This window comes from Aptenodytes forsteri, unplaced genomic scaffold (assembly GCF_000699145.1).
Source record: "Aptenodytes forsteri isolate BGI_AS27 unplaced genomic scaffold, ASM69914v1 Scaffold193, whole genome shotgun sequence".
NCBI lineage: Eukaryota > Metazoa > Chordata > Aves > Sphenisciformes > Spheniscidae > Aptenodytes > Aptenodytes forsteri.
Window position 1 is genome coordinate 5,256,304 of NW_008795405.1, and position 26,804 is coordinate 5,283,107.

At 42.4% G+C, this 26,804-nt stretch overlaps 1 protein-coding gene across 1 annotated transcript in view; it reads right to left on the minus strand.

The window, feature by feature from the left end:
- Positions 1-887: 887 nt before the first annotated feature.
- STON2 (stonin 2) overlaps positions 888-26,804 on the minus strand; it is a 63,086-nt gene continuing 37,169 nt past the window's right edge. The window contains exons 4-6 of the mRNA XM_009280755.2: positions 9,203-11,038; positions 2,543-2,745; positions 888-1,399 (exon numbers count right to left, since the gene is read on the minus strand). Of these exons, the coding sequence (XP_009279030.1) occupies positions 1,316-1,399; positions 2,543-2,745; positions 9,203-11,038 (2,123 nt within the window). The 3' untranslated portion in view covers positions 888-1,315. The remainder of the gene's footprint in view (positions 1,400-2,542; positions 2,746-9,202; positions 11,039-26,804) is intronic.

Genomic DNA, 26,804 nt, shown 5'->3' on the forward strand with positions numbered 1-26,804 from the left:
AAAAGAGATTTTTTCCCAGTTAGTGGTGGTTTTATAAAGATACAAGTTACTTTTATTGTAGGTTCAAGCTAGAACGTGAAAGTAATATTGCGCTGGACAGACTTCCAAGGATTTTCAGGATGGCAAACAACATTGTCTGTTAAAGTAATTGTGTTCTGACATTTTCAATAACCACCCACCTTACCCATCCAAGAAAACATGTAAAAAAAAACCAAACCCAAAACCAAACCCCAATGTTTTTCCCTTAAATATCTTTCTAGGCAGGAATGATCTAATCTTAGCAAAGTCCCTGCTGGACAGACTTCCAAGGATTTTCAGGATGGCAAACAACATTGTCTGTTAAAGTAATTGTGTTCTGACATTTTCAATAACCACCCACCTTACCCATCCAAGAAAACATGTAAAAAAAAACCAAACCCAAAACCAAACCCCAATGTTTTTCCCTTAAATATCTTTCTAGGCAGGAATGATCTAATCTTAGCAAAGTCCCTCCTGTATCACCTCTATTCTAACACACATTCCCTGTTACTAGCAGCCATAACCATGTTCAGTCTAGATAACAGAACAGCCCAGACTAACAAATAAAAATTTTAAGGAGTTGCAGAGGCTTTCTTGTAACTTGTGCAGACCCCATGAAAATGTGCACAATGACATGTTGTCGTTCAGGGGATGAGACAGGAAGGGGTGAATAGAAGAACAGCTACATGATTAGCTGTCCTGTCTGTAGTTCATCTGCTTGACCATTTACTGTGTTTAAGATGCAAAGTTTGTCGATTCTCCAGAATGGTGCTCAGGGTTTTCACTCTGTTGACCACTTCAGAGATGAGATTTTATATCATTTTTCACTCGATGCTCCCTGGGTTTTATTTGGCAGTTCAGCAGGAAGTGAATCTGCCAATGACCAAACCAACAGGCATAGAAAAAAAATGCTTAACGTAGGAGGGCAAGATTGTAAGTGAGATAAAGGCCGCTTTCTGGTTTGGCTGTGATGGTGGCCAGACCATACTTCAGTGCAGAACCTAGATGGTGAAGAGGCAGAAAAGGCAGGCTTGACTGTAATACGAGTCATTCTGTCTATACCCCAACTGGACTTAAATTGTTCCAGCAAAAGCCCATGGGTCCGCTCCAAACGAACCACTGACGAGCTTCTTCTCAAAGTACGGATCATCACAAGGAAAAACAATACTCTTCAGAGCATTATTTTAAAAGTAGCACTTCATACTTTCAAAAAGAAAAATACCAAAACCCTGCAAGTCCTTTCTTCCAGGTCTGTTAATTTGACCACCCCTCTTGGGACTTGCAGACTGATCTTCCTTCACTGCATAGCACATTCATTGACATTTGCAGTATCTTCTCCCTTCAGATCCTCATTCAAGCTTTTTTTCTGCTCTATTTCGACCTGGCAGAGGAAAAAGAGGGAGAACATTTGTAATGAGAAAGGAAAACAAAAGATTCAAAAATCTTCCTTAGTGGCGGTTTGTGTCCTGCTCAGGTGAAGAAACTCTTGGTAAACTGAGAGGGTTGTGAAGAGAAATAGACTGAGGAGGGAAAGCTGGATTTTATTTACTGTAAGTTTTTTCAGTCTAATCCAAACAGTTTTACGATTCAACAGTGTCATGACATCATTTCCAGAAGAGATAATGTCATGCAGAGAACCGGTCTCACATGATTTTACATTCATTACCATCCCCAGCTGTACTTTGAATCCAAACCCAGAACCAAATCTGCAGAGGACAGGTGGCTTCCTAAGTGACAGCAGAAGACCAGCCTCAATTTTAAACTCTGCAAAGACTGATGTATAAAGCAGAGAGTTTAATTTTCAAAATGCACATCTACATTTGTGTTCTCAATTTCAACACCTCCGAAAACTCAGGGATAATCCAGTGTTTAATTCTTAAAAGGCATACTCAGGAAGATCAAATACCATCTCCAGGGAATTTAAGAGACTACTAAAAATGTAATTACAATTACCATTAAAAATATTTGCCATGAGAATCTTTTCAGTATCTCTCATCATTGCTCTTAAAGAAGGCAGGTAGGATGCCAATTTCTCTGCTGAGTGATCAGCTAACATGCAAATTCTGGCATACTGAGATTCTTGGCAGGTATGTATGTAGTGCATTTTCCCATCTGCTCCTCTCCTTAGGGCTGGCAGGAAGAAGAAATATTTAAGCAGAGAAATAATGCGATCCTTTTGTCTGCTGTAGCACTCCCACTGTAGCACTCCCACTGTAGCTGCTATGAAGAGCAGCAAAACTCCCTGTTCACACTCTTACCGTATCAGCTAATCCCCAGTAGCTGGCTGTGTGTATGCTCTTCCACAAAGCAACTGCAAGCAAGTTTATTCCATCTTCGCTGAGGGATAATCCACTGCTTGTTTGCTATGAATCAACAGGCTGCACATGGGTAGCTACTGCACAGAGCCTGGCATGTGCTAAATTCCCACCTCATGTGTCCATGGTATTTTATTTGCCTGCCCGCATTTTTCAAGACAATGAAGTATGCAAAGTAACCATGGTGATTGCCACATGCTCAGTTTTACCTTGTAACTGTAGTGTGCTGAATAGTTGACCCACTTCCTCACGTCGGTCTTGTCCTCAACAGAGATGGACCGAACAGTGGCTTTGGATGCAGAAGTGGTGGGCATGTCAAATTCCACATCTACATAGCGGACAAAACTGGAAGGCACTTCCCGGTCAGAGCCAAGCTCTAGGTGACAGAAGAAGCAGTGAGGATGGCCAGAAGCTGGAAAAAGAGAGCAAACAGACATGAAAGTTGTGTTGGATGCATCAGAAAACACAACATGTAGGAGGAAGCAACATCACAAAACTGCAAAAACCAAGAACCTGCCTGAGTGAACTAGTTCATAGCAAGTGACAGTATCTTACCTGTTTCAATGCTGTTGGAGTTTCCAGAGGAATTAAACAAACTGCAAAAAAGACTGCCATTCATGCTAGTTTGCTTTTAGGGGGTGAAAACACCAGATGTCAATCAAGCACAGTAGGGTAAAGGTATCTCCCCTCTTCTGATTCCCCCAGTGTATGTAACATGCCAAGTACATTGTGGCACATCTTTCTGAAATGTCATGTATTGATAATAAGGAAAGGTGGGATTTGGCAGATATTTCATGTTTATTTGAAATTGTTATCCCCATTTTTAGCAAAAGAAAATATACTGGATAAGGTTAAATAACTTTCCTGGGTTCAAAAAGCAAATTTCTGCACAGCTTGGAAATAACTGTTTATTCCTTACTCTAACCCATGACAAGGTGGCTAGTCATTAAAGATGGCAAGGTGAGGAAGTAATCATGTTTAGCTCTGCCATCTGTAAATGATAACCTTTTTTATTATTTTTTCTCCTTTGTTTTGCTGGACAACAGTAGGGACTGCTAGTCAAGCTAGGTTGGTTTTATTTCTGACTGCTGCCAACTCCCTAAGCTCTTGAGCAAGTCATTTAAGGTCTGTGCCTCATTTTGCCTGCAAAATGAGGGTGAGAGCCTTCAAAGCCACCTTGGGCTTTCTGATTGAAGGGATCCTATTATCTAAGTATGTGTAAAAGAAAGTAATGTATAAATAAATGAACGGAATCCTTGTCTGCCACTGTTACAAGCTTTAGGATTTCTGACTACTTCTTCATTGGGAAAGTTCTTCTCCATACAGCTCAGCAAGGTGTACAGGACAGAGGGAAGGAGGGAGGAAGGCAGGCAGAGTAAAAAGAACTGGGTGGGGAAAGCACAGAAGCTCCCCCTGGGAAGAGGAGGAAAACACGGTCTGTGCAGGACTTGCAAGCCTGGGCCTTGAAAAGGAAGTCTGCTCCTCATCCAGAGCTTAGCCCAAAAGTCAGCCTTGTTGAGCTGAAGCTTGAAAAGCAAGATGTGGGATTTTGAGCTATTACTTGTCCCAACAGGATGAAATTGAACAGTCTTTAGAGGGCTTAGGCACCCCCTGGGAAGGAGGAAAACACCGTCTGTGCAGGACTTGCAAGCCTGGGCCTTGAAAAGGAAGTCTGCTCCTCATCCAGAGCTTAGCCCAAAAGTCAGCCTTGTTGAGCTGAAGCTTGAAAAGCAAGATGTGGGATTTTGAGCTATTACTTGTCCCAACAGGATGAAATTGAACAGTCTTTAGAGGGCTTAGGCATTGCAACATCCCACTTAACCTCTGAAATAGAGTTGGAAAAAAATTTCAGCCTGGTGTAAGTCTGGGTAAAAATTTCATCTAGAGTCAGCCTCATAGTTCCAAACAGTCTAGCCAGAGTTTCCTCACAACTGGAAGGTTTATAAACTTATGTCTGTGCAGCAAATCCAACAAGAGGCGGTGCAGTTCAGCAGAGACCACAGAGATGCAGCACCACAGCTGGAGCCAAGTTATGAATGAGTGCGTGCAGTATCAAGCAGATATAAAAGCTCGAGTTCTGCAAGCATTAAAATACATCACCTGCTTTTCGTCAGGATTAATTATCCCAAGCAGAGTTGCCCTGGTTCTAGAGCGAGATGGGATCTCTCTCTGACAGCGCTTCCCAGCTTTTCATACCCAGAGCACACTTTTTCTGGATAAAAAGCAGTGGTGCACAGCAGACCTTCAAGATGATCCCACCCGCCATGGGCTAGCAGCAGCCCCATGTGCTCTCATGGAGGACACTGTGCCCTCCAGCACCGCAGGGCTTTTGCTTCTGCCCAGTTCTTGAGCTCGGCTGTGGTAGGCAGACCTGTGGCGGCAGCGCACTTCAGCCTCTGCCATGGGACACTCGGGTGCCCCTGCACATACCTGGGAATCACTGCCCTCTGGCACTGCGTTATGAAAAATGAGTCATTCCTGGCTCAAAAATTCTGTGTTCAGCACTCAGTACTGGCAACCAACTCCCAGTCTCAGGCTCCCCATCCATTCGTATCTCTTTCCTCACCCTGAACCAGTCTCAGTAGACTCTTCATTGTAATCCTTCCTGCTCCTCTGCTTTGCTATCCTTTTCCTCTCCTTTAATTTGCAGTGGGTTGCTCCCTCCTTCCGAGTGCCTGGGTTGCAGCGGAGGCCCACAGCAGCCCAGGGGACGTGGCTCTGTGCTCTGGCGCAAGCCACACACACAGCTACAAAATGTTCAGCTTGCGCCGCTACACTCCTGAGCTGGCATGTGCTCAGTTGCTTTTGGGATGGATGCCTGTAAAGGTAACACTAGGAAGTGTTTAACTGGGCTTGAGCACACCGCGTGACAGGTGCTTTGGAGATCTGAGCTTTTAAACTCTTCATAATTTCAACTGGACACATAGAACCAGCAACCACTCTTCTAACACACCTGAATGTTGGTGGATATTCACAGGCTCAAAAAAAAAAAGGGGGGGTGGGAATAAAGGGGGAAAAAAAAGAAAAAAAAATTAATAATTAATGCAATGCAATTAACAAAGCAATTTTTCAATAATTTAATTTCTTCTAGTAGGAGTACCCACTGACAGAAAAGACCATGCACAACACTCAAAAAAATATGGAAGTTACTAATTTAAATCAGCTCAGCATGACAGGCAACCAAATTAAGCAAGCAACTCCTACACAGAAGCTATAGCAAAAATACCAAGCACATCAGTGTTCATTAGTGTCCTGAGTGTGAGGCACACAAGGCATAACTTCTATAGACTGTTTGTTCAACAGGTTCATTCAGAGCTCTTTCTCTAACGGACAAGTACACTTTTTAGTAAAATCAGGAGGAAATCAACAGACTGCTTTTGGTTTGCGTCTCTTGCTTCCTTGAGCTACTAAAATTTCATTCTGACAATCAAGGATCTGATAATATAATTCATATATATGCATGGGTTATCGTGATTGGAGGGAATCTGTTCCAAATGACTCTGATGTCCCAACATGTTTGGATTAAAGGATTCAATTTACTTCAGAAAGTATACCAGGCAGCATGCCTTAGATTCACAGCCAAACTAGACCAAAGTTCAAATATCCAGATCCAAGGCTCTGCATAGAGGCTACATCCCTGCTCCGCTGGAAGAGTGTTTTCCCACGATCGAAGACCAGGTGGATATTTTCCTAATGTTCTGCTGGTGGATTAAAAAAAATCAAACATGTGGAGCCCAGCCAGCTGCAACTGAAGCTCTGCAGAGCCTGTAAATAGGCTTTCTTTATCAACTGCTTTGATCGTGTTAATTGTGAATATGAGAAGGGCAATAAAGTGTAACAAGCTGTTTTGGAAAGGATTTCAGCAATGTGCTTGGCAGAATTCAGTCTGTATTTTTTTCTTAGGTCAAATCATAGCCAGAGTACACACAGTCCTTCATTTGTCATATGCTTTTCAATGTCTAGTCACAGGCAGACACTTTGGCTACAAAATAATAGAGACTGTGCTGATAACAAGTTCCTATAGTGAGAGTGCAAAGGGCCCCATCCCATTAGAAAGCACAAACAGAAAACATTTGGATAAGCCAGTGAAGCTGTGGAAATAATTCTTAATGATTTGGGCGCTAGGATACTACAACCTGAATGCAAGCAGTGAGCTTCAGGAGGGACCGGCTCTCCTTCCCCGCGGGGCTGTGGTACTGGCCGTCAGGCCAGGCCACAGGCAGGGCTGATGGTGTCATACGCCTCACATCTACACAGAGCCTGCACCAGTCTGCATTCGGGGAACGGAGTGAAGCACAAGAGGTCCAAGTGGCTACCTGGAGACCTCTGGAGTTCCTGGGATCGCGTTTGCAAGGGACTGATGTGTCAGAGCACACAACGTGGGTGAACAAAGGGTCTCACAGTAAGTCTACGCCTACATATGTACTTCTTTGATAGGCATACGGGGCTGGCAGATAGGCACGTGTGCTGGAGGGAGTCATGCAATGCATAGGCCCCAGGTCGTGTGGACAGGTTGTGTGGCCTCTGGAGGCAGGGTGGAGCTGGAGACCGTGGCTATGTGCAGCATTGCTCACCAGCTGGTGTGTGATGCCACCACCTCTCTCCTGCTCTGGAGTCCCAGACACCACAGCAGTTCATTAGTCATGTGATGCCACCACCTCTCTCCTGCTCTCTCTCCTGAGTCCCAGACACCACAGCAGTTCATTAGTAGAGGACCCAGGGTGCTGTTAGGGGTGAGTTGCAGGTGCCACAGTAAGAGAGCATGAAGTGCGAGTCGGGAATATTTTTGTATTTAGTGCTTGAGAACTGCATCATTTATAGGGACTTTTGCAGATAGGTGGAGGTGAGTTATTATATGACTTGCGGGCAGGGCTAGATACAGCCAAGCATGCACAAGGCTGGGAGTAGGCCACACATCAGTATCATGTGGTCAGAAGTGTATGTGGTCCATCAGGCAAATCTGAGAAGGAGTGGGAATCAATGCTTTTGAGTACCACTTATATCCCTCTTTGTTTGCCATATACTTTGAGTAAGGAAAACCATGGGACAAGTACTGTCAAGAAATGTAAATAGTCCTTGAGAGGCAAGGTCAGATTTAAACTACACTTGGCCTGCCCTGTCATCACTTTGGGATTTCCTCTCTCTCACGTACCTCATGTGTCCTGGCCAAGACAGTGCTTGCAAGGCCTTTCCTTTCCCTGAAATTACATCTGACCTGACCGGAGGGGTGAGGACACTCTCTTCCTCTCAGGATGTAAACAAATACTAACTGCCCTGCGTTCTGCACAGTGACACTGATGGATCGACGCTCTGTGGCAGGGCTCCAACAGCAGTGCCAAGTCTGTGATGCATTTCCCCCTGACACGGGGTTTATATAATAAAGCCTCACACTGGGAGAGACGAGATCAAGGAAACAGGAGACATAGATCAACATCTCCCTCAAAGTTGTGATGGGTAAAGGAGCATCATCTCTCAGGAGGCAGTAGAGCCAGGAGTGCTGCCTCTTCTCCTAGTTTGCTGCCGGCATGTTCTGTGATTGTGTTAATGTTTGGGGGCTTTCGTTTCCCCAGCTGTAATGTCTGTATGGTATACGGAGATCTTTGGAGAGAAGATGCCACAGAAGGCCCAATTTCACAGCATCTCGTTCCCAGAGCTCACGCAGATGGCATAGTGAGATTTTCCTCACAAGCATGTTATTGCTCATAACCAGCCTGAGATTAATTTTTCATTGCGATATTTCTCTTGAGTTCCCAAGTTCTCTCTTCTTATGCCTCGCACTACAGAAAACACGGAGCCTTCACTTTTGTCAGTGATACCCTTCCGAATTTGTAACCTATGGTGTAAGCTGGCGTACTTGGGCTGAAATGTGATCCAAAAGATTAGAAGACTTGGATCACTGTTTTGCTGACACTATAGCTCAAACTCAGGAAAAACGTATGTCCTTAGAAAGTGCCAAATCTGGTACAACACTGAACTTTCAGGGAACACTGAATACGGAACCCCACCCAGTCACCCAGCTGCATTACTACAGCATTAATACTAAAGAGTGCATCTCATTTGTAAAAAGCTGGTCTAGATCAGAGAAATCAAGAAGTAGAATTCACTACGAATAAAAATAAACCTGAGTTGTCTAGCTTTATTGCACACTATGGATGAAAGGCAGGAAGTGGAATGACCGGCAGCTTGCTCGTATTATTTGAATGTTTAATTATGAACATGTTACTGGAAATACAAAGACTTGTGGGTTTTATGTTGGTATTCTCTCTTCAGGTTTAAGCAGTATTTACCTGTCTGCACTGATTACAGAAACATAGCCACAAACTGGTGTTTGGAAATTTTTTTTTTTAATGGTTGCACAATATCTTCTGTCCTCTTACAAACCCCATTCCAGACATTTTGTAGGCATTAGCTGTGGTATACGCGTTGAAATATATAGCACTGGCCCAGTATGCTTGACAATGCCTGGAAAAGAAATCACATGTGCTGGAACTACAGCAGTTTATCTGGTCCTGTCTTTCAGCCCTGTAGCATAGTATCTTGCCTTTGCAAGATACCTGAAAAAGCCCTGCTTCCAGTAACAGTGCTAAGCACACAGAGATGTTTGATACAAGGTACTCATAAAAGCAGGGACAGAAGGCATATTTTTGCATCCGGAAAACCTAAACCCGTTTTTGTCATTAGCAATGTTTTTAGGATACGTAAAACTACTGCAATGAAGGGTCAGATAAATGCTTCATGCAACTAACTGATGTCTTTGGTATACTACAGAGGATGATTTATCCCTCACCACGTAAACCTAGTATTCCCTATCTTCCAAAATACTTAACTCCTTTTAATTTACTCCTGCAGAGATGGTATGCACCACTCACCTGAGTTTTTGTCAGGCAGTCGGTTTATCCTCCATACGATGGAATTAAAGGCATGCTCATATTTGGCAGTTCCCAAAGTTACTCTCATTACTGGCTCAGAACCAGACAGACTGGTTGATCCAAAAGTGGCCCCCTTGTTCACCTTGGCTTTCAAAGATTTCTCCCCCAGGACACTCTCCCTGCGGAAGTTCTTCACCCACTCATTTGGCACTGGGTAGCGGATCATCACATTTTCACAGGGGACCTGAGTTAAAGGGTCACGGTTGGAAGAGAACCCAGTGGACATCATCAGCCAGCTCTGCACCTCCACCTCAGCGCCATTGATGCTGGCAGCTGTCCTCAGAGTAAAAGGCAAAGTTTTCTCAGCAAAGACAGTTCTGAATCGCATCAGTTCAAACCGGCAGGCATCCAAGGGGTTGAACAGGATAATACGGGAGTTATTAAACATATCCTCATCCACACATGAATGGAACCGACAGCTGTACAGTTTAATCCACTTAGTGGTGGTAGTGGGCATAATATCCTGCCTTGCAACTATTTCATTCCCTTTGATCAGGACATCATTAAGGCCCAGCCTGCATTCTGCTAGGCCAGAAAGGAAGCTGAGAACATAGATATGGGTCAGCACACTGTGCTGGAGAATCACGCTGTCTCCTTTGGCCAAGATGCCATGAAACTCATCCCTGACATCAACCGTGATTTCTTCTTCTTGATAGTTTAGTCCCACTGTGCTCAAATCTGTTGATGAGGCTGGCAAGTTCATCAGTGTGTCTTGCACAGCACTGATGAAGCTAAGGAAGTCTTCATAATCTGTAGTCCCAAGCTTGATAATTTGCTCTCTCTCTGCTGTGTGAGCAATGGCTGGCTTAGGCTGATACTTCTTTTTCTCCTTGTAGGTTGTGCGGTCCAACCGCACACTGTGTATCCTTCCGTTCTCATCATAGTTCTGGAGTTTGCGCTCTGAAATCTCATGATTGATTTCAAGTTTGAATTCCCGGAAAGGCTTCTCCAGTCCTTTCTCATAAAAAAGCTGTATACATCCACTGTCAGTCAGCTTAACGTATATTGGTCCCCAGTGCCTGGATGACATAATGTTCTTCTTCTCTGGGATCCTGAGCATCATTGGCCATCCATCCTTTGGCTGAGCTGGTGTCAGGTTAAATAAGGCTGCATCCAGATCATATGGCATCATGGGGTCATCATCAGGCAAGGTAGGGCTGCTCACACGATCTGGATCTCCAATCTGGAGTTGCTTGAGCTGCTCTACAGCATCTGTGTGGGTTACACTTTTGTTTGCCTCATGGAAACTGATGGTATCAGGCTTTTGATGGAGAACAATGAGAGAGTCTCTTTGGCTTTTGCCTGGAGCACTGGAGACAGAAGAACTTTTGGAACGCCTGTCTCGCTCCTCAAAGAATGAGCTGAATGGATTGATGGGTGAGGGTTGGACATCTCGCAGAGATTCATCCAGGAAGGGATTAGTAGCACTCCATGGTGGTGTTTCAACAGAAGGCAACTTGGTTAAGGAGGAGAGATCTAGTTTTTGAATTTTGGAGAGGTCACCTAATGTGCTTTTAGGACGTTCTCTTTTCTTAAAAGATGTAGTGAGGTTAAAGTTAACATCTGGAGTCTGTGTTTCTGCAGGTGGGGTGTCTCTTTTCAAGGGAGAAAGGTTCTGCGGTGAAAAACTGACTTCATTGTCATCAAAAGTCACCCAGCTGGGAAAGCGAACTGTGGTTGGGGTAGATGAATGCCCATTCATGGAGGTGGTGTTCAGCTGCCAGTTGACAGCCTCCATATCTACCTCTTCATCTTCCTGGAGAGACGAGGAATTATCTTTAAAAAAAGAGGGGAGGGGAGGAAATTTCAGCTAATTATTCTGAAGTTACCTAGTTCTTTCCACTAAAAGAAAACCACAGTCTGCACAATAGTTTGCATGCTCAAAAAAGGTCTATTCATATGCTGGGCAAGAAAGATAATCAAAAGACTTGGCTAAAATGCTGAAGAGTCTGGAAAGAATTAATGAGGGAATAGATTCGGCCAGTTTTAAATGGACAGTTGAACACAGAAAAGGAATGCAGGGAGACATATGAAAGGAATGACAGCAATGATTGTATTGCTCTCATTCAAACATAATGACCTAAAAAAACCCCTTAGCCTACATATTGTAGTGATTTTTTAAAGCTTCCCTCTCTAAATTTTCAGGCTGCATTTCTTCTCTCCACTTATCTTCTGTCATTTGCCTGTTTTGTTCCTTCTCTCCTGTGTTCTCATTTTTTTCCTTTCTGTCCCCATACCCTTCGCTCTACAGAAGAATCCAGTGGGGAGAGGGAAAGAACAGTGAGGAAGAGCACTTCTCCACTCTGTCCGTAGATACTTGTCTGCACATTTGCTGTTATCACAAAAGCACATGGGGATATGGTGAAGACACCATAAAAGGTGCCTAGGTGACATTTTTGCCCAGGATGTGTTCAGCAAAGAGACTCTGCAGCTTACCCAGTGGGAAAGAGTCTGCTAGTCCTTGGATGGCTCTGAAAAATCTCTTAGTGAAGCTGTGATCTAGGGATGTGTGTTAGGATAAGTAAAAACCTATTTTTTACTTGTATTGTGGAAGCTGTCCTCATCCTCTGTTAGGACACGGCACCTATGACCGCTATTTTCCTAGTCTCAGGCTCTCCCAAGACACTTCCCAGAAGCCTGCATCATACTGTGCTATTTCAATCCCAGCTCTCTCTGGAGGAGATAGTGGCAGTGTTAATAAGGTGTTTTCCAAAATGAGCATAAATTCTCAGAGTTCAGAAATTAAAGGGTTTTCTTCCCATTTTCTTCCCACTGGGCTAATGAATCAGAGTGCTCCTCAAAATGAGCAGCCAGCATAAAATTATACTCTGCATCTGCACCATGGGTTTGTTCTACGTATGATACAGCAGTGCTAGCATTTGTGCCTTTTGTTTCTGATAAATCTATAGATTCGATGTTTTACACAAGTCACTGTTCTTCAGTACAAGCAGAAAAGTGAGTGTAAAATGTAGCACTTTGGTATGGCTGTACACCTGTGATGTAAGCATATTTTACAACATTAACAACAACAACAACAAACTATTTAAGTCAATATTTAAACTGCTACCAGTTCCCCAAAAAGATGAGCTTCATTTCCATTCTGCCTCAACCATAATAGACAATTTGAATTTTTATTCCAGTTACCATTTAGAATATAAAACAGGGAATATTCATGTTAGCCAAAGTCCTGCCATTAGCTCATTATAATGTCTAGGGTAACTTGATTTTCTGGGCCCCTCAGCTCAGCTGTATGGAAGTTCACCCAACCTTTTGATCTAAGGACAAAGCACATCGTGCAAGTTCTAAGGGTTATTATAATTGAGAATTATATATGAAGCAGAATGATACCCATTTGTTTTTCAGGCCACAATAATAACAAAGCAAAAACAAGAACAGATAGCTTTTACAGACTATCCATGCATTTCAAAGTGTATTTGAAAAGAAGTGCCACTATCTCAATTTCTCAGATTTTCTTCTCTACCCTGCCCTTTCACCCTCAGCTTTGCACAATGCCTCTCTGTAGTCCCTGCTACTGGTTGCACCACTGGGTACAGTGGTCGGTCCTTTATCTGCTAAGTTTTGCCACAAGACTATAAATAGATTTGTAGGGGGAAAAAACCAACAAGCCAACTGATTATCATCCACAACAGCACCCTAAGTGAGAAAGTAATAAAAAACCCAACAGGAATAATGTGACGACGTTCTGATCCTCAGGTCCACATGAATACCTTCTATGTTGTCTCATGCCTTTCCACTGTTGGTTAGCAAGCGTGTAATCCTCTGAAGCAAAGCAAAGGCGATGGAAAAATGTGATAAAAGTCTCTGTTTTTATGGTATTTCTGGCAAAACATTCCCCATTTCTTTTAGGACTTCTAAAAGTCCTGTGTTGATAAGATCAGGGTTTCTTAAGAGCGTACCGCCTCTTTGCCATCTGCAATTATAATTTTCCCCTTTCCTGTATCTTAGCTTTTGAATTGCAGAAACCAAATATGATTCCACAAATAAAGTATCAATACTTCTGGTAAGTTTGAGAGAGGCAGATGAGAAGACCTCCTTGAGAGTCCATGTGAAAAACACACAGAAATCACCTGACAAAATTTCTTTCTAAACTGAACAAGTTTTATAAAATAAATTGCTTATTTGATCCAGATGCCCGCAAATACAGAAGAAACATTAAGAGAAGATGGCTTTGTAAATGTATGTATTTGTGTAATTTTATTTTTCTAGAAAAATCAATAAACTGTTATTTGATTTGATATGTGGAAGTGTCAAATCTGGGAAGTGAAATAACCTTTCTTTCCCAAACTAAAATCAAAAGTACGTCTTCTGCTGCCAAAGAACCATATGGTTGGGTTTACAAATATTTGAAGAATACAGAGATGGTTCTAGAAAAGACAGGTTTTTAGCTTTGTCTGTAAGAGAATGACTAATAGCAGGGAGGATGAAAATAACAATGTGCTAATGCAGCTAAGCATCCAAAGAAAGTTCCTGAGAACTAGATGAAATAGTGTGTATATCTCAAGAGAAATATTGGCACCTCTGCTGCAAAGGCAAATACAGCATGCTGAAAAATCTAGAGGATGGCTTAGACAATGACTTGAGATTTTTCCCTTCCTGACTTTTGACGAGTTCCTGAACATGGGTGATAATGTTTAAAATGTGAATGTCCTTCAATTTGGCAGCACCCCAGTAGGTCTGGAAGAGGACACTTAAGAAAGCGATTCCTTAGATGAACGTTAAGTTCATTATTTTACTTCTTGCTTTCATAACTGTTTTCAAAATTCCTTCCTAAAAAATAAAATCAAAACAGTCACTTGCTGATGGGGTGCAGACAATCTTCAACCCAGAGTGACTCCTGACTGAGAAAGACTAGATCTGCATGAAAAAAGGTAGAAGTGATCAAAACAAAGCACTTTTTTTTTCCTTCCTGACCTTTGCTTTCCTAAGCAAATGACTTTGATAGGTGTTTACTTTGCAAAATTAAAATGTTTTAATTGTCTGACCTTGCCAGATTCCAACCTGACAGGTTGCTCCAGCCAGCTACAAAACACAGGAGCAGATTTACCAAGGAGGTGAAGGGGACAGTAGCTCTGTCTCCTTTCCCAGTGACACCAGCAACATGAGAGCTCTGGGGCAAGCAGCCTCAGGCTGCCCACACAACTATGCATCTCTCCATTCATTCCCCCACATAAGTGGTGCCTGCAACCAGCACTTGCCATACCTTACTACATACGTGCCTGAACATCATTACCAAGCCATTAAATAATTTGGAAGCTTAAGTCCCTGGTGAACAATAAAATGCCAACCTGCATTGTAAGTTGTTTGGTTTTTTTCCTATCCACAGGCTTCTTAATGTTTTGTTGGCTTTACAAGTGTTCAGTAGCAAAAGGGTTAATAATTTTGGTATGATAAACTGGTAAACAGTATTATGTTATAATGGATGTAGAACATCTCACTATGATCAGCCTTGTGACTCACTACAAGGAAAGAAGGCTTTGATTCTCTTTATTGTTTCATCTTTTCATTTTTCTGTTTAAACCATTTTGGCCACAGCCACGGGGTAATATCATGTTACTTATGCCTGGGGGAAAGGCAGCCATCCAGCTGCTAAAGGACATTGATATCGCAAACTGTTCATGACCGAAACTGTGCCACAGAAGTAGGAAGAAGATCTGAGAGTGTTACACACCTTTCAAAAAGAAAGGTAGATAACGACATTAAGAAATGGACCTGAGCAAAAGCCTGGATTTTGAAATTTCTGAGTACTCGTCTATTTTGCCTCTTGACAGAAATTAGCTCAGAGCTTCATGGCGTGACTGTTTCTGTTACCTGAATATATGAATTTACATTTACTTCAAAAAGCTCTACTTTACACTTCAGTCTGTAGTACAGGCATAGCCTTAATATAGTCACACCTTCCAATGGGGTACTCGCTTCCTTGATGTAGCCAACACCAGTCCTTCAAAGTAAGTATTGCTAAGTTTTCTGTTGCCATAGCTGGATCTATTCTAGGACGCTTGCTGGGAAAGTAATCTACATAAAGTCCACCACACATTGATATACAGGCAGGTAATGCTTCAGACTTGGCCTTTAAAGATCAGCCATGTCAAGAGGATGCCAGTTACAAAACCTGTAGCGTCTCTATTCATAAGCAATGATAGAAAAGCAGAAAGCGCAGATAGACAGAATCTGGGAGAAATAATGAACTAGGTTGTCATGCAGTTATCTCTCCATGACAAAGGTTATACTTTCAGATACTTCTGTGATGTTCATATCTGGTCATTTCCTTGCATTTCTTTTCCATATCCAAGTCACAACAACTGTGTCTGTACACTTTTTTTTGGTGTTCCGTCATGTTTCTGATCCTCCCAAGACAGATAGCGTAGTTTAAAGCGAGTGGGCTATTGTTCTGAACTGATATAACCAGACTCCTATTTCCAGCTTGGCCACTGACCTGCTACGTGGCGCTGAGGAAAACGCCTCATCACTTTCACTCTTGCAGCTTCTGGTTCTCTTCCCACTTCTTGTAATTTTTGACTATAAGAGTCTTAAATGTGGAACAGTGATCGTTCCTCTGCACTACAGTATCCAGTGTGTTTCTAGGACTCTCACAGAACACAGTATAAGTGTGTAAACGTCACAGAGTTGGATATAAACCTATAAACTGATTCAATGAATATTTCTGTTATATCTATGCACTTGCAAAGAGTTTCAAGTCTGGTACAAGCCATGAAGCCAGGCCTGTTTTTCTAAGCTTTCCTGTTTACCACAGCTCTGTTAATGGTGGAAGGTCAAATGTGTTACTGCTGCAGACATCAGCGTTAACTTTCTCTAGCTAAACAAAGCTACAGTAGAAAAGTCCCATGGAAATCAGTTGCAAGAATCTGCAACTCAAAGCACAGAAAGCTTCTTGTCTATGGGAAGTTACTACCCGCTTATTTTGCACAGAGGATATCCCTGTGAGGATAACGATTACTACCTCCACATGCTTCCTGGGTACCTATGCTATCAATCAGCGTATGGTAACATTAAGGGAATACCTAGAAGTGTCTTCTCCCAGCTTGCAGGACACACTCTTCCCATGAGCTTCAGAATAGACTTTGGAGACAGAAGAAGAGGCAATTACCTTGCCTCCTTGCAAGAGGATTATGGGGAGGGGCTGGAAAGCCTCAAACTCCTTGAGCACCAACACCCAACAGGCTGGAAGGTACATTTGTAAGCATTACTGCAGATTCTGAGTGTCTCTGGAAGATCTGACGTGTGGAAGAGATGACTGCTCACACAGTCCTTGCCCTCCACTCCTGCTGCTCAACACCCCACATAGCAAAATCTAACAGCAATCTAGTTCTCCAGCGCGTTGAACTGTTAATACAAAAGTTATGATTTTAACTTCATACTTTATGGCACAGCTAAGAGACATTTCAAAATCATCACAGACTAAGTAACCAGCAGGAGAAGGTGCAAGATGAAAGACTGAAGTCACAGACTTGATCTCTACGGTTCCCTTTCTTATCCCTTCTCCTCCTCTCACCTGACAGGCTTCTCAGATCACGTTGAATGGATTCATCCTTAGATAACTTTTGAGTTCATCATACTCTGTCATATTCTATCACTACATCCCTTTGAACTTGAGTGTCTAAATTCAGGCTATGTAAATCAGTGGCCTGATTAAACCTAGTGTAGTTTTATCCCAAATCTGCAGTAGTTCTAATCTGAAGTACTAAATAGTCTGTTTCCAGCAGTGGGTTAATGACTACTTACATATGATTCCTGTTGCTTGGTTAACTATTGCAAATTCATCACAGGTCCCAAAAGAAGTTTAATTGTCAAAAGAAGTCATCTGAAGTTACAAAGAAGCTATATCACAGAGCTTCCAGCTCTATTTAAAACACAGTGAATTCCATCTACGTTCAATTAATTTATCCCCACGAGTCTCTAATCTTTATAAGAACTGCTATATTTCATTTTAAATGGAAGCCATCATGTAGATACTAAACTGAAGATGAAATACAAGCAAATTATGACTCAGCCTCTCACAGCTAGATTGCGGCAGTCCTCGTACTGCAAGAAAACTGTTGAAAAGGACTGTCCTCCATGTACTAAAGGACCCTAGAAGTTTTTGTGGACTTTGTTGATGTTTTGACATTTTCATTATTCTACAGCTACACAAACATATGTATTTATGAGAAGGTAGGACTACTGCATTTCAGGCATTGGTTCTCACCGTGCTTCGTTGCCCTAAATTATTTGCCTTGTGCCTCCTTCACTGACATTGCCTCTTGCTGCTTGGCGAGGGAAAAGAACATCTTCCCAACAACCAAGCCTGACCTAACCATTAAGAAACTGGTATCAGAGTACCCATAAGAACAGTGGTAGTTGCAGCTGGAAGTTTCATTGCAACCAGCTATGTATGATACTACCCGAGTGCCTTTTTTTGTCTCACCTGTTTTCCGCTCCTCTGTTTATCTTTATTCAATTGGAGAAACTAATTAAATGAAGCCTGAAATTCAGTCAGAGCCCTGTCATTATTCCTTGAGTAAAGAAAATGTTCAACATAACAAAATCAGTTTGCAACTTATAACTTTCCTGCATGATTTAATTTAAAAATACTCAATATTTTTACTGTGCTATGTTTACTGAGTAGTTAAAACTCTGGCTTATGAAAAAAAACATTTCAGATGTGATATGGAATAACTGAAACAATATTTCAGCAACTCATAATCTATGTACAGTTAACTCTCCTTTTCCTTGTACAGATCTCAGCTATGCCATCTGCTCTCAGCTATAACTACAGTTTTGTAAAAGTTTCTTACATGTTCTACAGTCTGTACTGTGCAGTAGGTTAGGCAATCAGAATGGATCTGGCTAGTCTTAAAACAAAACCAAGCATCTGTAATGCACCTCGTGCACAAAACTGGTAAATTAGATTCCTATAGCAGATGTCCATATTCAGAAAACGTGCTTTCCAAATATACTGTTTAGGTTTTAGTCTGTAAACACTTAGAAGTTAGTGTACTAATACTCTTAGACAGAATTACATTCAAGAACAAACACACAGCCTATCCAGAAATCACCAAAATATTGCAGCAAATATAGATATATAGCTTTGAAATATAAGCGCCTATATGCCTGGGTCTCCAATTAATACTAATTTATCATTTGAACAGCAGATACCAAATTAGACATAGCTCATGCAAGTCATGGACAAGGTTGTTAGTGTCTTGAAGAAACTGTTAGATCTTCACATCAGGTAGGAATTACGTGGCAATAAGTTAGAGGCAATAAGGAACTTCAAAAGGAAAAACTCTCCTAGCTATAGCTAGAAGACATTAGGTACTCTAAGAAAAAGCATTATTTATCATTTAAACCCAGCTTGCTTTTATTTTTTTTTTCAGTATAGAAGGCTATTTAGAAAGAAATTGAAGTAAATATGTTTTGTTCTTGTAACATACTTATAAAAAGTGGAGTTGTTCTCTTACGTGTTAAACAATGGTAGTGAATGGGTCCCAAAACTATTACAGAAAAGAAGGCTTTTTGATTTAAACCCATTTGAGAGTCACAGATCTAGAAAGCACGTTTTTCCTAAAGATCAGTTCATGTGCTTCCATTAGCTGGCCAGAAGGTGGTACATTAAGACTGATATAATTAGAGGAAGTCTTCAAGATTTTTACAAGATTTAGACAAGACTATGCCTGTTCAAAGAATTCACAATATATATGTGACATAATACTATTGTTTTATAATTAGGAATCATTTGAGCCAAGTTGTGAACAGATCTCACGTAAGTGGTGGAGAAAGCATTAAAACCGGCTTGTTTTTCCTTAGAACTTAATTCTATTAAACAAACATAATATACTCATAAAGTAAACATCTTAGCAACTAAGCATACCTACATGATTCATTACAAAGCAACTTCGTTTTCATCCCTGAAGACATAGCATAGATACGACTGACATATTTTTACCACTATGTCATCTAACTTTGTTCTCAGCAAGGTGTGCTCAGTCCAGAGGTTACCAAGACTATGACTACCCCAGCCTTAGTCATTATTACTACCAGTGGAGTACCTACGCTCCCAGTTTGGCTAGGCTAGACAAAGCCTGTGTGAGAGGGGACAGAGCAGAGCTGGGAAATACAAAGCTGAACCTGTTCCAGCAGAGGGATCGATATGAGAGTGACAGGTTCTCTGGAGAAGAACGAATCCCTCTGCTTCATCTTTTATCCAGAAGGAGAACAAGGAGCAAATGAGAACAACAGAAGACACGTGCATGACATTTTTCAAAGCAGTTCCTTTCAAAGTACATTGGCTAAGATAAACGAAGTCAGTTTGCCTCTGAATGTACTTTGGACTTTGCTTCTACCCACAGAGGTCTGCCTCCCCCTGATTTTAATCAGCAGTACATAGAGCATATCCTTCAATAGTGGAACTGCCACTGAGACGAGACCAGGGAGCTTGTGAAGAAATATTCTGAGAGCAAATAAGGAAAGAGAAATGCTGCTGCTAGCCCAGGATGTTTCAGGAAGTTCATGATATTTGGCAAGCAGAATAAATCTGTAGCCAAGCCTACAAATGCAAAGACAAGCCCACTCCATCTTGGAGGAGCCGATACTAACATGCGTTGAACAAGCTCTCGTTTGCAAAGAGCAGTTACATAAATCTCTCATACACAGACAATACGCTACTTCATTATGTCATAATTTTACAAGCAATATGTAATGGACTGGTAGCAAAATACAGAGGCTGGCAGACCTCTTAAGTTTTGTCTTCAGTGCTTGAGATAGTACCATGTGGAATAAGCCCAACATTTGCAGGGCCAGACTGCAGGTGGCAATGTGCCAGCTAGTGGATCCTCTCAGAGTTTGGGGTCCCATTAAGCGGCATAACCTTTGACTGCAAAGCAACACACTGTGGCCTCATGCATCAAGTTATGGATCCAAAAGGCAGCTGCAGTATTGCATAAGCATGGGGGTCTGACTCTGTTGAATAAATGCGAGAAATGTTCCCATAGCCATAGGAAAATTGAAGGCAGGAGACCATCATGTGTGTTAGATGTCTGAAACAGTCTGGGTTTGCTATTGCCAGTCCATCAATTCAGAAACTGTACTGGTAGTGACCACAAATGGTAACACCAGCTTGTGACAACTTGGTAGTTGGTGCAAAATAATTGGCTGATCTCTGATTCCTAGGTGGGCAGTTCCTGCATGACTGAAGCCAACATCACCCCACCTATCTGCTCAGTCTTGTGCCGATTCTGTAGCAAAAAAAGACAAGTCAGTACACAGGGATGTCAAATAAGCCTGTACCGGTGCTGAACTCACTGCTTACAAAAATAAACACTGATGTCCATATGCGCACATCATTTAGGAGGAGGCAGGACAAGGTATATCAGGGAGAGAAGGAATGTGTTTTGCTTGATGACTGACATAAAAAGGTACAAAATTAAAATTTATATTGATAGAAAAAGATTTAAACCTCTACACTGCAGAGAAAAAAGTCATGGGGGAAAGAGGAGAAAAAACAGACATTTGTCATTTTACATCTTCAAAACGCACTATTGCCCAACACTTCTGGCTCCCCACAACGTTTAAAAATAGTAGCACTAACTTCCTCGTTCCTGCACCCAAGGCATTTCCCAGGATCAAGTTTTATATCATATCAAGTCAGCAGCTCACATCCTGTCTGCCAGATTTGTCTGCATATCTCAGGTTATCCGGGCAAGAGGTAATCTCATATTTGCACTACCTTTACCCTGAGCAATATCAAAATGATTTACAAGTTATGCCATTGCTGTTATTTCAAAAAACCCAAAGACTCATTTGCCAATTTCTAATGTAAGGCTCTGTGGAAACTTCAACTTCAGCTACATATTTTAATAATTTAGTTACCTGGTTAACAGTAAAGACAGATTTGTTCCATAGACAACACAACTGATACATACTTAAAAATGATGGCAGTTAACAGTGCTCCACTTTTGCCTGAAGCTTATGCTAATATTTTCCCCCCTGTAGCTTGTCATGCAAACATTTTCTGTTTAAAGTGCAGAGAAAACCATGTAACTATGTGAGGGTAGCCAGTTTGGCCAGTCCTTCTCGACTCAAAGCATGTGGGAGCTCCAGGCTACAGTGAAGTTTTATGAATTAACAAGTGAGGTGCTCAATGCAAAGGTGAGAGGAGCTACAGCAAAGCCATGTGTAGGTAAAGTTCTTTTTTTTTTTTAATTCCTGGAGGGATTTTTGACACATAATGCAAAGGACTGAAGGAGACTAGCTGGAAACAGTGTGAGAAAACAGAAAAGACAGCCTGATCTACGTTTAATGCCTGACCCATATCAGATGTTGCTGAGGATGCACCTGCCAAAGCAACAGCCCCACCCTCAACAAATAATGATAATTACAGGTGCTTGAGAAGCAGCATGATGCCAAGGATACGACATAGGAATGGGCTGCAAAAGGCCTAGGTGCTAATCTGAACTATGTGACCTTCAGCTAGCAATTTATGCCCTCCGTTCCACAAGTCTTCTCTCTGTAGCAAAGCAAAAATACTGATGTAAGGAAAGTGTTAATGGTTGTTGTCAAGTGTGTTTGATGAACAGGCTATCATAAGTCATGTGAAAGCTTGTGGGCTTTCTAGGGACTATGCAGGATGAATGGATGAAGCAAGGGAGCTCCTGTAGGGAATAAAATAATTTGAGACAGTAGAAGCTGTGGCCCTTGGCTGAGCAAAACGTAACTCATGCGTGCCAAGGAATTTCCTTGTGTACTGGCTGCTTGCAAGTAGGTATATCTGGATGAGAACAAATAGAAAGGTGGAGGAGCTGCAGTAAACAGCTAAGACTGGATGCTTAAGTACAGGACTGGCCATGAACTGCAAGCAGAAATGCTGGGAATTTGCTTCTTACCGTTTGTTCCTCCCAAACGCTGAGAAACAGAGCACTGTCCACATTATTTACAAGGTAGAAGGATTCCACTAAAAATACTGGAGGCGAGCCAAAAAGGCCTCTAGTACCAGTCAGCAGTACTCTCTCCTGAGATATAAGTATGACAAATACTGTGAAAGGGAGAGTGTGTACCGCACGGCTCCCTCTGCCAAGATTGACCTCATATTAATTGGGGGGAACACTGATGATGGATAGAAAGAATCTCTCTTACTAGCTCTCAATGGAAACTATCATATGAATTAATGATTTAAAATACAGTTATTTTTAATGCATCTGCCTTGCACAATGTTGCAACACAAAATTATGATCTGGCAGACATATTCTTATTAAAAAAAATACAGAAAATACCCCTATTATTTTGTTAGAAAAAACAGTGTCTTTCATGCCTGATTTTTCTTCAGGTAGGCAGCAAGGACTGGGACAAAGAAAGGCCTGAGACACTGAGATCGAGTGATAAAGTGGGCTGGAGAACATTTATAAAATGAAAAGAGATTTGGGATTTTTTCCAGGAGTGTAAGGTGAGCATGGGGTTGCTCCTCACCCTGCGCTGTAAGGGCATGAGGACTACTTATACCCGTTCTTTTAAACTGTGCACCTGAAAGACCTAAGTGTTTGCTCAAGTAGAAATTGGGATGACAAAAGTAGGGCCTATGGGGCTGCTCAGAGATCCCAAACAAGAAAAGCTTTGCATCGAGTGAAAATACCGAGAAAAACCCTGGAGTTTCCAGTTACCGAGACTTTGGAAAGCAGAGTCTTGCTGCAATAGATACTGAAACATGCTTGTTACAGTCAGATAGGCACTACTTTATTCTGGAAATAAACTTGGTCTTCAAAAGCCGTATTACGCTCTTACTAAAGCAGTTGCAGGGTTGAGTCAGGGTGCTGCACTGCTGTTTCTCACCTCTTGATGCCTTTAAAGATGTGGTTTGGATATATGCCGAGCAAGATGGTTTAGGGAGACAGGACATAGTAAGGAGAAATATTCCCACTGGTGATAACCTAACTTTAGCCTCCTTTATGGTGACACTTAAAGACTGTTCTCAGTTTTTGTCCGTCCAGGAAAACTATCCCCTCCCCCCCCTGCCAGTCTGACTAGCACAACCACACTAACGACAACTTCAGCCAACTTCGGAAACTAACGGAGCTGACCCAGCTCCTTTGTATGCACATAACAAAAGGACTCCCAAGGATGGCGGAAGACAGAAAACTTGTCAGCAGCTTCACCTAACTACATTTTAGTTAACTGCTCCTGCTATAGTTTCGGGCAGCACAGCAGTGTCAGCAGAGCATGCCTGCCCTGCCAGTCTGACTAGCACAACCACACTAACGACAACTTCAGCCAACTTCGGAAACTAACGGAGCTGACCCAGCTCACCCTTTGTATGCACATAACAAAAGGACTCCCAAGGATGGCGGAAGACAGAAAACTTGTCAGCACGTTCACCTAACTACATTTTAGTTAACTGCTCCTGCTATAAGGCCCTCTGACCCAGACTGAGAATCTTGTTATCATCCCATGGTGCTATCAGCACCTCATCTCCAACCTCAAGGCAGCTGCCGAACAGCCTGGGAAGCTGTTATGAGGGAATGGCTTGTTTTACGACGTACTGCTCTGATTGATGAGGCTGTTCCCCCCTTTCCACGCTCATCTGTTCCAGGTCTGGGACTCCCTTAGTGCAGCCTTTTCCTTCAGCCCAGGCTCCCACCATAAAAGCCCAGCTGTTGTGCAGCTATTCACAATTGCAGGAAATCAACAGAACCGAATACTGGGCTGTTATCTTTATGTCATTTGGAGTTTTGTTTTTCCTTTTTCTATGTGTGTGGAGCCACCATGGTACACAAGATTATTCAGGGTCACTCCACAGAAGCAGCCGTACAGAAATGATCCAACAAGCCATTTCTTCCTCTCTCCCTTGGGCCATGCTGGTGTGATTACAGCGAACAGAAAGGCATGGGCCTCACTGTTAAATGTGAGAGTGTGACCAAAAGAGACCCACGCGTGAAGAATGGAAAGACATAACTCACGATGTTATCACAGCGCTCTGTGGCGAGAAGTGAAGAGGAAACCCATGCTTCCTTCCTCTCTGCAGAAATCGTAACTTCCCGTCTTCCCATCTCTAGCAGACATCTTCCCTCCAAGCTACGATTCTGCCTGGGGGCAAAACACAGGGTGTACAGGGCCCAAATTCCCTTATGCTAGTCCTGCATAACTTCTCAGCCACGCCGATTTCTTCTCTTACTGATAACTTTTAGCTTCCCCCATCACTGCCTAGTCTTAGCTGCGTGTCTTCTTTCTTCCCTAAATGATGCTCCCCATTCTTTTGATGGGGATGCAGAGGGGGAGGAATTCAGCTAGTGGCTTTGCCAAGTCATCTCTTTTTCTTTGTAAGATAGAGACAAAGAGTGGAAAACATTAAAATAATCCTGTGGAGAAGTAAAGAAGAGAGCCCAAATGTCAGCCATCTCAGTTAGTGAGCCCCTTGCCATATACGTGTATACACACACACACAGATATACATGAGAGAATAAGTTGCCAGCTTTAAAGGTGACGAACAAGGAATCGTGAAAGTTTCTGTCCTGGGGTAGCAGTTACTAGGAATTAGGCAGGGTACCGGGGCTGGATGGGATGGAGCTCTGATAGTGTCAGGGCAATCCCTGTATGAAATACACCACCAAAAGCTAAACGGAAATAAACTTCAGCATTCTTGAAATGTGGACGAGACCTAGCAGGTCTTCAGGGTACAGGACAAGATTAGGGGGGGAGGAAAAAAATATGGACAACATGATACGAAACCTTACTGCCTGTATCACCAAACTGTGCAGCTGGTTTGGTGGCGGCTGAGAGACAAGAGCTGAGCACTGAATGTGAGCGATGTGAAGGAAAACAACAGGGGCCCCACAGCTGCTGTGCCCTGTAAACAAAGCATGGCTTTCTGAAGGGCCATGTGAGATTTCGCAGAAGAGCCCTAAAAGAACTGAGGTCTGCCCGAAGGAAGCAACAGGGATTAGAGTAACGAGGAACATAGGATAATAAGATAATATGAGGACTTTATTGAGCTTGAAAAGAAAGGTACCCAGACTATAAAATGAAAAAATAATTATTAATGTATTCCTATAAACAGATCAAATGGACATTCAAGAAATGAATGGGCAACAAACACTTAACAGGTAATTAAAGTACCCTAAAGCAATATCTTATTATATAGTGGCACTGACTGTCGCAGGAGATTTGAGAGGAGCTGTCTAAGAACAACACTGCTATGGAGAAGAATGACTGCCTCAGTTCACTAGTGAGTGTTATATTTGAACGTTTCAAGAAATAATGTGATCACTTCCTAGGAAAAGAGATTTTTCTTCATGAGATAACATTGCAGAATTGTTTCAGTACATCATGGAAATGGGGGGGGACGGGGGACTTTTTTGCCCACTGGCTTACTTGGGTACGGTGGATAAAGTACTTAGATAAAGTGTCAGAAATAGATGTCAAATGAAAATGTACCATCAGCTGACTTCTACTAGGTTAACAAGTCAGATGAAATATCTAATGGGGCTTAGGAACATGATCTGATCTGATCTTTTGTGCTGCATCTCCCCAGTTCAGAGATTCATACCACTCAACTAGGTCACATCGAGGTGAAACGGTGGAAACAAAAAGACCAGTCACGTGGAGAAGGACGTACACCTTATGAAAGCTTTGAATTTAACATCTCTCGTGAAATGGCATTTCTTGTAGGATTCGTTAAGGAACATGCATATGAGCGCTTGAAGTCATGACAGAGAATTCTGCTCTTGGTCTGGCTTAATGAAAGCGCGTTTCTGCTTGGGACAAGGAAAGAGATTGTACTGGGAGGGAGTGTGTTTATCTGAACCAGAATTTTAATGCTCTAGAAATGCTGACAGCTTGGAAGATTAAATCCTGTATTTACTAACTCAGCAGTATCCTCCCCCCCAAATTTCCCCATCATCGGCGCACCACAACGTAAGGGAGCAACCTTAGAAAACAAGGTATCTGCTTGACACGTGGCGAAATCTGTGCTTGAGCTCTCTGAACTGGGATGTGAACAAAACTGTTCCTTGGGGTCAACTCTGCTGGTGATTTTGGATATGAAAATTGGTTCACCCATAAAGCAAACTGAAACCCAACTCTTTTATTATAGGATCTGAGCAGCTGTCAGATGGCAGCAGCCTGACTACACTGGGGTAAAAACTGCGCCACACAGTCCTGTGGGTGAGCCAGTCTCATTGTAAATAGTTTCATGAGGCATCAGGAAGCAATTACCGAATCCCAGCAAAACCTAATTATGCCCCCTCTCCTCCTTCATGAGCTATCATTTAGGAGAAGCCAGAATTATTTTTCTCCTCTCTCCCCTACAGTAAAAACATAAACTTTTAGCCCGGTTTAGTCCCTTCTTTGTGCCGGGCCTTTTGTCTTCGGGGAAGAGGCTGCCTTCGCTGGAAGCTGGTGGAAAGACAACTGTCCGGCAGACAATAAAGCTGTCTGCAAACCAGACATTTCTGAATAGAGGCAGGGATGGCCGAGACAGAGGCATTCCCAACCTGTTGCTATAGCAGCGGGGTGAACGGGCAGGACCGGCGGGGCCGGG